The 11,311-nt window shown below is 48.6% G+C and overlaps 2 protein-coding genes across 6 annotated transcripts in view; both read right to left on the bottom strand.

The window, feature by feature from the left end:
• TMEM150A (transmembrane protein 150A) overlaps window positions 1-785 on the bottom strand; it is a 5,278-nt gene extending 4,493 nt beyond the window's left edge. The window contains exons 1-2 of the mRNA XM_031554574.1: window positions 758-785; window positions 583-649 (exon numbers count right to left, since the gene is read on the bottom strand). Coding sequence (XP_031410434.1) covers window positions 583-649; window positions 758-785 — 95 coding nt within the window. The remainder of the gene's footprint in view (window positions 1-582; window positions 650-757) is intronic.
• Window positions 786-3,008: 2,223 nt separating this feature from the next.
• Window positions 3,009-11,311, bottom strand: part of GBF1 (golgi brefeldin A resistant guanine nucleotide exchange factor 1) — a 93,628-nt gene continuing 85,325 nt past the window's right edge. For 3 of the 5 annotated variants that reach the window (XM_010714425.3, XM_019617599.2, XM_010714427.3), the window contains 11 exons: window positions 11,005-11,227; window positions 9,398-9,558; window positions 8,862-9,108; window positions 8,307-8,506; window positions 7,297-7,447; window positions 6,801-6,931; window positions 6,371-6,472; window positions 5,723-5,836; window positions 5,336-5,513; window positions 4,998-5,135; window positions 3,009-4,648 (listed from right to left, as the gene is read on the bottom strand). In XM_010714425.3, coding sequence (XP_010712727.1) covers window positions 4,362-4,648; window positions 4,998-5,135; window positions 5,336-5,513; window positions 5,723-5,836; window positions 6,371-6,472; window positions 6,801-6,931; window positions 7,297-7,447; window positions 8,307-8,506; window positions 8,862-9,108; window positions 9,398-9,558; window positions 11,005-11,227 — 1,932 coding nt within the window. In that variant the 3' untranslated portion in view covers window positions 3,009-4,361. The remainder of the gene's footprint in view (window positions 4,649-4,997; window positions 5,136-5,335; window positions 5,514-5,722; window positions 5,837-6,370; window positions 6,473-6,800; window positions 6,932-7,296; window positions 7,448-8,306; window positions 8,507-8,861; window positions 9,109-9,397; window positions 9,559-11,004; window positions 11,228-11,311) is intronic. The other 2 variants (XM_010714426.3, XM_010714428.3) reach the window with 1 other exon arrangement.

Here is an 11,311-nt window from a genome sequence, read left to right as displayed (position 1 = left end):
GCGGGGCAGCGGGCACGGAGCGGACGCGCACGGAGCTTTCCCCGCTGGAGCGATGCTCTCCGTACCTCCGATAGCACCCCGCCTACGGCAGGCGCGGCTCCCCGCGCAGAGCTTGTGCACCGCGGAACAGCAAGGCCGGGAGGACCTCTCTCACTTCCCTCCTCTTCCCTGTGCACTGGCATACGCGGGAACAGGGCTCACGGCAGCCCGGCCGCTGATCTCCTCCTCCTGCCAGCTGCATAAGGCACACTGCGGTCTCCTGCCCTGACCCTTCCTACACTCGGATTTGAGGGCCAGCCGCCCCTCAGTCCCACCACACAGCGAAGTTTCTGTTTTTCTTAACTGGTGGACTTGCACACAGAAGAGGAAGCGCAGGAGGCCCTGGCTGTTCAGCCGGGTTGTGCCGTGGCAGCAGCAGCCACATTTCCTGCTTGCACCCCATCCCAGCACACCCTCCTGCTGCCCCGGGCATGTGGCTGCAGGCCCCCAGCCTTCCCGTTGCCAGTGGGTGTGCAGGCCCTGGCAGGGCCCAGCAGCACCGCGCTCCAGGCGAGGCGCAGTGGAAAGCTGGCTGTGCCCTACCTGTGTCCCCACCTTGATCCAGCGGAGGTTATGCAACACTGGGTGCTGAACTGCACACTGGGACCTGCTGCTCATGAAGATCTTCCCAAAAATCTGAACCGCAGTCCACAGTGAGTTCCTGAAAGGTCCATGGTCACTCCATGACTTTGAGCGCAGCATTTCACCAAGCTTTCACCGTGGGATGCAAACCTCCGCCACTCCATTACTAGGCCGCACTCCCCCCAGCCCTCTGCATGGCGGCAGCAGCAGAACAATGCCACCCACTGTGGGGACGCCGGGCAACGCTGCAGCTGCTGCAGCCTCCAGCAGCTCCGCGAGGCCGGGATTGTTCCTGGACAATGGGGATGGGCAGCGCAAAGCCAAGCTGGCTGCTCTGCATGCACAGGTGGTGCGGAGCAGTGGGGACTGCAGTTTCAGGAAGCATCTGGCTCGAACAAGAGCAGATTTTCCAAAGGAGCTCAGCAGCTGGCAGCTCCAGGAGCGAGGCGCACCTCACTGACCTTGTACCTGCACAGCAGGGCTGCCGAGCACGCTTGGTGCTTGGCCATTATTGTTATTTCCATAGTGCATCTGATTTATGCTGCAGCTTCAGAGTCTGCACTTGAAGTTTCAGTGCCAAATTTATGTTTTGCAGCCACAGCTTATCTTTGAAATAGGGCTTTTTTTCCATTAGAAAGCTTCGCAGTAAGCTGTCCTATTGACATATGCTGATCGCTGACATTTATGCCTGCTCCATTTCAACTGCAGAAGTTCTTGGTGTATGTACATTGGAACGGCAAGAGGCAAGCAAACCCCAACTGCTGTGATGTCTGTCCAGCATCCTCTGGAACAACAGTGAGTCAGACCCGTAAAAATGAGAAAGAAGTCCAAGTCTGAAGAAGTGTACACTGGGACAAACCCCAGGGCCAGCGCCAGGACCTCCCCTCCTCCCCAGCAGCTGCTGGCTGCACGCTGTCCCAGGGCTTTGGTCACAGAGGGTTCAAGGCAGCTCGGTCACTGAAATGGTCTCAAGCACACACTACCTGCCAGCTCGTTCCTCTTCTCCTTTGAGCTCACACTAAAACAAGCAATTTCTCTGGTTGTTTCTTTCTGTAACACACAAAACCTTCTTATCACAAAATCCAAACAACACTGAAATGAATCTATTTTTCTGTCCATTCCTATCTGCAGTTTAGCAAAGACTGTCTAAAGCATAATTTTGTCTTTCTAGCCTACATTCTTTACATTCCAGTCCCATTTCCTGCAGTTTCCCTCTGCTAGCTTTTGCTTTGCACCACAATTGTCTGAATTAAGATGTAGCAGTGATCCAAGTACAGAGTGGGTTTGCAAACAGTTTGAAACACAGCGTCCTCAAAACAACTATCTTCAGGCAGCAGGAAGTGCTGGGCTTTGCCACAACGTGACAGCACATCAAGCAGTCCAAGGGCTGGCCAAGTGTCCAGGGATCAGAGGGCAGCAGCGCTCACACAGAGGCACTTTAGAATTGAGTAATGGTTTACAAAGAGTTAATCATCTAAAGGTTTCAGCAGGCAGCTTAGAAAAACAGAGCTGTAAATTGAAGTCAAGGCTTGAAAGTAGAGGGCAGATAGGTTATAGAAGCACCATGGGCAGGCAGTACAAGAATTCAAATACATGAAGGAAAATATCTGAGGGCAGGAAGGACCATAGTTTTCGAAGCAGTGGAGGCTGAAGAAGGTTAAATGAATGAAAATACCTCAGAAATGGTGGAAGGGGGAAAAGAACCAGGATTTATGACAGGACTTTCCTGGCTTGTGCGTCACACTTCCATTACGCAATATTTAGACCTTTGCCCATGAAATTTAAACAAATTCCAACTTCTTAAAACTCGTTATCAAGCTTGTAAGTCTTCTGGAATTCTCTGAGAACAGAAGGCACTGATGCCTTGCACAGCTCTAAAGGCACTGTGTGAATCTTGCTACAACACAAAGCAGAAAGCACCATGACGGAAGCAACTCTGGTTGCCCACATCCATGCAAGGACTAGCTCTGGAAGACTCCAGGATCTCCTGCTGACCCAGAGTCCTGTCAGTGCAAATGAGGAGTTCTTCCTCAACAGGCAGAAAGGCAGGCAGACACGTTGTCACTGAGGGGGCTGTATGCTGAGATGTTGCAGGGCACCTGCTCTTCAGCCCTTGCCTTCTGCCTTCAGTCCTGGCTGTGTGGCACCAATCTTACAGCTCCTTTTTAACTATGCTGGGACCTTTTCTACTTAGCCTCTGCATGGTTTGTCTCCACTGCAGCCCTCAGAGGAACCAACAAGTCCATCCATGCTCCCCTTCGCTTTGTTAGAGAGTGCTGAGCCACTGGGTTGGTGGAAAGATGCAGCACCCTTGATAATTCAACTCCATTCTTCTCAAAGCTCTGGGCCACAAAATTACAACAGAAAAGGTTTGCAACACTAGAGCAGTCATTTACAGGATGTATTTATTACACTGTAAAAAGTCCATTGGATTTGTAAGCCATTTACCCCATATGTACACTGGCTGTACTCCCACCCCAACCTTGGGTTTCTCTCAGTACAGCATACACTGGGTTGGAGTTGACGCCTGTGTCCCTCCCAGTCACCAGTGAGATTTCTGAAATTGGTATTACTGAGAATTTAGCCAACGAATTCAGAGAGGAGGAAGAACTGAGATGCAGTGCTTGCCAGGCAACCAGTTCTGCTCTGGACATGAGGGGATGGAAGAGCAGGACATCCCTGCTGCAAGACAGTAGCACAGGAATGATGACTATCAGCTCCAAGAGACCCCAGATGGAAAAGAAGGTGGGCTCCCGACAACCAGAAAATGCATAAAGGTGCAATCTTCGCAAGAGCTTCCAAAGAAAGCTGCTCCTCAGCACAGCAGACTTGCTGGGCATCTGCCAGCAGGTGCCACTGATCCCAGTATCTTCTCTGACTGAAGAGGAGGGGACAACTCTGGGCCAATGAAGCAAGTGGTGGACAATACAGCATTGCTGTGCAACCCAAGGGGAGTAGCTCCCCAAGTGCTGCTGGAGAGATGGCCATGGTATTCTGCTTTGACATTACAGGGCTCTGCATTTCCTCCTAATCTGATTAACTAGGCAGAGCCTCCTGAATTTGCTCTGCCCACCAGATGGCCTTTACATAGGAGGAGAGGAAGAAGGCAGCACCGTGCCTACCAGGCTCCCCTGCTCCCTAACTGGTCAGGAATTATTGCAATCCATGTTGCAGAAGGAAAGCATATGGCTACAGCATACAAGAAGCCCTGCATAGCAAGCTGGAAACTACACTGTGAGCAATCCTCTAGGCAAAATTTTCAACCTGCTGAGCTCAGGCATACCCACAGCCCAAATAAAGCAGTGCGGTCAGAAGCAGGAGCAGGAAAGCTAGGAAACAGCTGGGGAATTGTCCAGGGATTGAACTGAACAATCTGAGAGGCAGTCCTATACTGTTGTCCCTCTCCGGTGTTAAATCAACGCTTTTCCCTTTTCACCAGATGACACATTGGCAGCTTGGTCCCAGGCTGCTGGGTGTGGGTGTTGCCTGGTCCCTGAGATCGTGAAGGCAGGAAAGGAGATTGGTCAGTGGAACTGGATACCAAGAAGGGAGCAGTCAGGAATTTCTAGGCAGTTGCCGCTAGAAAGGAACAAATGTGATGTGCTTTGGGGGCTTGCTGCAGCTGCCTTCTGTGCAGGTTAGCATTATCTTCTAAAACAAACATGCTCACTATCAGAGAACATTTGGCCAGCATCCTCTGCCAGAGCCTCCTCAGCAGACAGTTCTCAGATACCTTCAAGCTAATTGACTTCAGAGGTTGTCATGGGGTCAGTGGGCCGTGAAGTAGCTAAGAGGGGAACAGGAGAGGTGGCTTCTATTAGAGCTGGGTTGAGAATGATTGGAAGAGTCATAGGCGGGACCCCAACCTGCAGGGGAGAGGCAAGAGGCTGCAGGATAAGTGGTGGCTGTGCTGTTGCAGGAGGTATGTCTGTAACGGGGCTTGTCTTTGTTGTTGCTGATGCTGTGAAAGAAGGAGAGGAAGAGTTGCTGATGGTGGGAGATGCAGGTGCAGAAGCTCTCTCAGACTCTGGAAGAAAGAAGAGAAAAATACATTCTTATATAGGCCTGGACAAAGTCAACTTCAGCCTTAAGCTAATCTAGACTAAGGATCAGCTTCAGGGACCTTTTCAGACTTTTTTCTCCCCAGACTTTCCCCTTCTACATGCCTTCATAAGGGGCCTTGAAGAGCAGGTGTCAAACACAGCATTCTGCCTTTGCCTCTATCCACAAAAATCTCAGCAAGAAGGCCATAACCAAACCATTTGGAAACAGAATGGGTTCCACAACACAGAACAGCTGGTCAAAGCAAGGAAAAGCAGATCTATGCTTTACACATTCTGGGAAGATGCTTCCAGAAAGAAGAAAATGGGACTTACCAATAGCGCTCAGTTCAGAAGGCTTCTCTGATGGAGCTGGGTGGGTGGCTGGTCTTACATCCCCCACAGGAGAAGGGGGCAGGGCAGATGCTATTGACTTCTGAGGATGCTGCTCCATTGGTATGCTGGGGACAGGATCTAGGAAAACAAACAGTGAGACACTACACCAGTTTACTCTCTCCTTTCGCCCACCCTCAGTTTGCCATCCTGATGCTAAGCTCTCATATCCTCCTGAATGTATTATCAGTAATATCCAGGCACTATGGCAGCTGGGTGCAGCAAGGTGCAAGCACTAGGCCCAAGACCCGTTTTTTTAAATGCTTGTCATTCCCTTGTACCTTGGATCACTGTTTGTTTGAAGAGCTCATCTCGCAGCCTAGGTAAGAAGCAGTCAATGCGCTCCCAGGTGATCTCCCAAAGATCAGAGTATCCTGTCCGCGAGTCTGCACTGTGGAATATCCCAGCCGTGTCCATTACAAGCAGCATATTCTTCAGAGACTCTGGGATGGCCTCCAGCTGTAATCAGAAACACTCCTCAGCACAGAGATGGGACACACAGCAATGAACAAAGGCTCCAAAAAAGCTGATGGGCTGCACTGGAAAGAGAGGCTAAAGGGACACACCTTGGGTTTGCGAGAGTTAAATTAAAAACAACAACAACAACCACCAAAGCATAGGGGGTTAAAATTCATGAATGACTGTTCAAAACACTTTCAGCACCTTACCAGTAAGTCACTGGAGCCAGCATGCATGTATTTGTCCATGAAGTCAAGGATTGTCAGCCACAAAGCAGCAAAAGTCGTCAGTGAGAGCAGCGGGGAGAGATGCTGTAGGAACACCTAGAAAAGAGCACAACCATTGTCAACAAGCAATATCCAGGCTGCTGTTCATGGCTTGGTAAGCCAATCTCACAAATCTGGAATGACCCCTCCCCTGTGGCAGGCTAGAAGGCCAGAAGATGCCAGAGGAATCCATTCTTCTAAGCTGCTTATACAGAAGAGTGAATTTTGTCTCTCGTGCCTGAGGTCACTTCAGTTTTAATCAGCACCTCCTCTAGTCCTTCAGGCCCAGGTTTGTGACGAGCATCACTTCACCTCTAGAATAAACTGTCTTTAATTAATGCTGAATGATATACTTCTCTCTGCTGTTTGTAAACACCTTCCAGACAACTTTTCTGAATCCAAGATCACAGAGACAGCTCTGGAAAGAAGGCCCATCCCAGCAGCAGGTTGTGGTGGAAAGGCTCAGCACTGAAGACAGTCATACTAGCAAACTGACACCTCTCCAAATCAGAGATGCTGGGAAGCAAACAATGTTGTCCTCTTGATGCACATGTTCTCTCCTGAGCTTTCAGACAGCGGAAGCACACTCACCTTGGAGAGCAATGTTGAGGCTCTCATCCTGGTTTCTTCCATTCCACCAACATCAGCTGGGCTGATGTTCTCAAGGAGCTTCGTTAGCAGAGGGAACAGCACCTGTTGGATTGATATTTCTTTGTGAAAATCTCATCCAGTCCTTTTCATCTAACCACCTTAAAGGAAGAAGCTGGCTTTTGAAACTAATTTCTAGACCAAGAGCATGAGGGAAGCAGTGAGAAATTGAATATGTGGACTGATTTCCAAGAGGCTCTGTCTGAAGCCTAAGTAGAGAGGAATATTTCACAGGAGCAAAGTAGAGAAATGCCTGTGTATTATGGTGAGCAGACTATTCAGCAAGACAATATTATGCCTCCTTCAAAGAGCTTTGCTCTTCATGACTGTCATGGCTGCCATACCTGCATGCCCAGCCCAACCTGGAGGTTACCTTATTGAAGCACGACTCCCACTCTAGGGCATCTAAGGCCTGCAGGTCATGTACGAGGAGGGCCCGCTGCAAGTAGGTGAGTGCTTGCATCCGTACCTGGCGTCGGGCATCACAGCATAGCCAGGCAATACCTGCAAAAGAGGGGTTCAGTGCAGAGCCCACAGAGAAAGTGTCACATTCCAACTCACCCAGCCTAGGTAGAGAAAGCTAATGAAGACCCAACACACTGAGGGGAGGGAACAAAATAAGAAGTATCAGACCTGTTCTAGGTCACAGATTGGGAATCTACTGTCACATCCAAAAGTAAGCTGGTAGCTAAGTCATGCTAAAAATACTGGATCTGACCCCATTTTGTTTTCCCACTTACACAGCAGACCCTAAAAAGCAACCTCTGCCTGCTATCTGCAATTAGCCCTCGGCTCCTCCACTTTCCTGAGGGCTGATGTTGTATTGAAAGTCTCTCTGCTCACTTCTCATCACAAGGGAATGACTTTACCTTGTAACAAAGGACACCAGCAGTTCGACCATAGCGTTCGGGAATCTGCTTCGATTTTCCTCCCTGAAGTCTCTAGATGGCGTTGCTCCTCTGCCCAGGAGCTGTAGATGGAAGCTGCTCGTGTGTGCAAGGTGTGCATGAGATCCAGGAGCTGCAAGTCAAGCATCACATTAAGTAACACAATTCTTGAATCAAACCTTGTATCTGCTCCTTCCCAAACCAATGCTAGGAGGATCCCAGCTGCTATGAGATAGTTTCAGGCCCAGTTATCTGTGCAATCCCTAAGCATTCAAGTACTGGGCATCCTCCACAAAATTACTGTCAGTCAGTAGCCACATAAATTTCCTCATTGAGGGAGTGGCATTCCACAGTTCCCAGGAGAAAGAATGGATCCTTGGCCTGCACAGTGCATTTGCAATACACAGCACGTTGCCCTGCCTAACTTAAAGAGAAAAACAGTGTCTCAGCTACATTGCCCACAGACAACTCTATCTCCTTGCAACTTAGTTTTTTAAAGCAACATGAAACATGCAAAAACTCTCCAATGGCACATGACAGCATCCTAATAACTTTACTACTGAACTGTGGCCCAAAAGACTAGTGCTAAGTCAGCATCTTCACATCTTTGAAAGCCAAGATAGAGAGAAATAACTCCTGCATCCCAGTACTCTGTACTTGAAAACCAAACCCTGTGTCCCAGCCCCCCAGGTTCTTCTCTCTCCATAAGCTCACATGCTCTGTCAGAGTCTCCACTAATCCCACATGAACCTCATGTCTCCAAACTCCCTTGATCCACATTCGTCTTCTGTAGTGACTGATTTCCAGACACCTAGTCTTCTGGCTTTTCTCTCTCACTGCAGAACCACACTCTGCTACCAGCCCTAACCTTCACCATTCAGTGGTCACTAGTCCAGGATACAACCTCCCCTTATCCCATGAAGAGTCCCAGTGATTCCCTAGCAAGGTCCCGAGCGTGGGAAAGGAGAGGAGGAAATCCTTGCTATACTTACGTCCTGACTAACCTGTAAAGACACAGTGTGGTAGCTGGCAGGGATGCTCTCATCCTCGTCCTCATCACTGTGTGTGTGGGCCTGGTGCTGGCTCAAAACTCGTGATCGCCGAGTGGAGTTCTCCTTTGGCTTTTTTTTTAACCGACTGGATTTACTATCATGTCTGTGGCTCTTCCCCCTTTTCTCCTGGGACTTAGAGCCTAAAAAGGTAAAGGCAGCAACATACAATATGCACACTCCATCACAAAATGTTTTCAGCCTTTCAACACATGCAGCAGCCACTTTCTGACCCCAGTGGAGGGTTCTACTCATTTTAAGAGGTACCCAGCGCCCCTCAGGAACAGCCTTCTGCACCAACAGGAAGCCAACGCTTGCTGATGCTGCTACCTTCACATGAGGTGCTGGCCTCTTGTGTCACAGTGACAGGCACTCTTCTCATAGCAGAAGATTATCTGAGCACTGAGGACTCATTTCCCAACAGTACTTCACACATCCCTTCATGCTGCTGGGCACTCTCAAGCCTGATTCCAGCTGTCAAATCAAAGGCCATCTTACCTCCATTCAAGCTTGCCTCCACAAAAATGCGGATGGTTTTGACACAAAGCTCAAAGTTCTCAGGTGTCACGTGGGCAGCATCTCGCACAATGAAGGACAAGGACTCTACACACTTCATGAGAGACTTTGTGTCATGTGGGCCCAAATCCAGCCCCACGGTCAGGCTGTACTGATTGACAAGAGGAGACGGCCCCAGCCTGTTGAGCCCAGCACTGGGTTTAGAGGTGTCAATGTCATCTTTCCCCACCTGCAGGGCACAGCAAGAGGGTAGCAGGAGGAAGTAGTGTAACAAACTGCACTGCACGCACATGCTGAAAGAACCTTTCTTCTGAAACAGTTCCCCTTTCTTCAACATTTGCCTCCCAGCTTTCTGCTCTCCATCTGCATCTCCTCCACATCTTCCCTTTACACCGTCAGCTCACCTCAGCTATCTCTTCTTTATCTCCCTTTATCTCCTTATTCTTTATCTCCCTACCACACCCTCTTCCAAAAACTAGGATTAGCTTTTTGGCACCAGAAGCCCCTTGGTTACTCACCACCAGCCAGCCACTGTTCATCATATCCACATCTGTCACCGAGCGGTGCATCTTGCCTGGCTTCCCATGGTCTGTGTACACCTCTGAATCAGACGTGTAGCCACGGTCTAGGCTCATGTCACTTGGATGATATGAGGAAACCTCACTGTCTGACTGAGCACCTTCAAGACAAAAGGCATAGGTTTTAGAGAGTGAAGTTGGAAGAGTAGCTATGAATAAGGGAGAAGCAATCTAGATCAGCATTAGCTAAGAACCACCAGTGGGTCCTGGAAGAATCTGAGCCAGGCCTTTCCTCCTGGGAAAGGAAGAACAACTGTAACTGAATTATGCACAGGAGATAGCAGGAAACACAGTCCTTGGCATTTATTCCTGGTATGTACATTTGTTTTCCCTTTCAGAAGGAAGGGAATTTCCATCTTCTGCTAAGTCACTTATCAACTGACCATGGATTTAAAAGGGCAAATTCCAACAACTTGATCCCAGGGGAAGAATCATGTTTTAGAACCGTTGGAGGTGCTAGGTTCAGCCAAGGCAACTCCTAAAGCACAATGCAGAATATAGGACTTCAAGATAACCTTGAATTTCACATGTCCCAAGCTCAGAAACCCCTGCAAAGGCCAAATTTAAGGTACCGTGACAAAGTTATCTTGAACAAAAATTGTGGTTTTTTTTCCCCATTATTCAACATTATCTAGAAATCCACCAGCATCTAGATTTTCTGTGAACACAGTGCACCAAACATTTTCAGGAGGTAAAGAGAAATAATGTTTTAATCTACAGGATGCCATAGTCAAGTAGTTTGTTCAAGCAGTAAACACAGAAGCAGTAAAAAAAGAGCTGGGAGAAAAAAAATCTTGTATTTACTCCAGAAGGCAAAGGGCACAAGCTGTTTAGCATAAAGCATCAGGACCTAGCAAAAAAAAGTTCTAGAAAAGTAGAGAGGAGAACAGCCCTTTAGGAAAGTTCCTTTTTTTTCCCCTGTAGAAGTCTGAAGATGTCAGCCTCAAATACACTGCCAGCTGGCTAAAGCAGAACACGAACAGTTTGCTGGAAAGACCGTCTACTAACACAGTCAAGAGAAGTGGCAAACAGTGGGTTGGTCTTACAGGAATTGCTTGGGCACTCTGAAAACAAACTGATTTGGAAATGTAAGTTTAAAGAACTATTCCCTTTACAAACTCCTTAAAAAGAGGACACAAAGGAGTCAGTCCTCTAGAAGAAGAAACAGCTGGGTTTACATTACACACCTGGATGAGAGATTAAAGGCTATATTACTCATGGCACCAGACCCAACCACCAGAATATACTCCATGGGGCAGTGCAAAGACCTACAGCTGCTGCAACTGGTATCAATTTTCCTCCCCACTGCTCCCCCAGGGATGAGCACCTGGACTGCTGCTCAGAGTACGAAGAGATGGCAGAGTAGAGCCAGGGACAGAACACAGGGTAGGAGTGAACAGCAGGTGCTGGTCTTTAATCTTGATAATGTAGTTTAATATCAGCTTTGTTTTCTTGCAGTTCCCTCTGCTAATTGAAAAGCTTGGGGAAGCAGCTGCTTATCTGGCAGGCGGGCATCAGATTTCCTAGCAAAAGCCGGCCTATCTTACCTGTGTCATTATCTGCCCTTGCTGTAACCTGCAGGGCTGCAGGTGGCTTTACCCCAGACCCAATACACTCCAGGAGGGTGAAGAGCGTGTACCAGTCATCCCCAGAATGAATGTTGGCAGCATTGGTTTTCAGCAGTTCATGGAGGCCATAGGCAACCTCGTGGCTAACTCTGGACAACACATTTGGCTTCATCATGAGCAGGATACGTAATGAGAGGAGAACCTAGCCACAGAAAGAGATAGCAAGAATAACAGATCCTATTATATACAGCAAAGTCCTCCTTCCTTACTTAGGGCTACTTACAAC

The sequence above is a fragment of the Meleagris gallopavo genome, chromosome 8 (genome assembly GCF_000146605.3).
Source record: "Meleagris gallopavo isolate NT-WF06-2002-E0010 breed Aviagen turkey brand Nicholas breeding stock chromosome 8, Turkey_5.1, whole genome shotgun sequence".
Lineage (NCBI taxonomy): Eukaryota > Metazoa > Chordata > Aves > Galliformes > Phasianidae > Meleagris > Meleagris gallopavo.
Note: the sequence above shows the minus strand (reverse complement) of the source record. Positions and strands in the feature narration are given on the sequence as shown.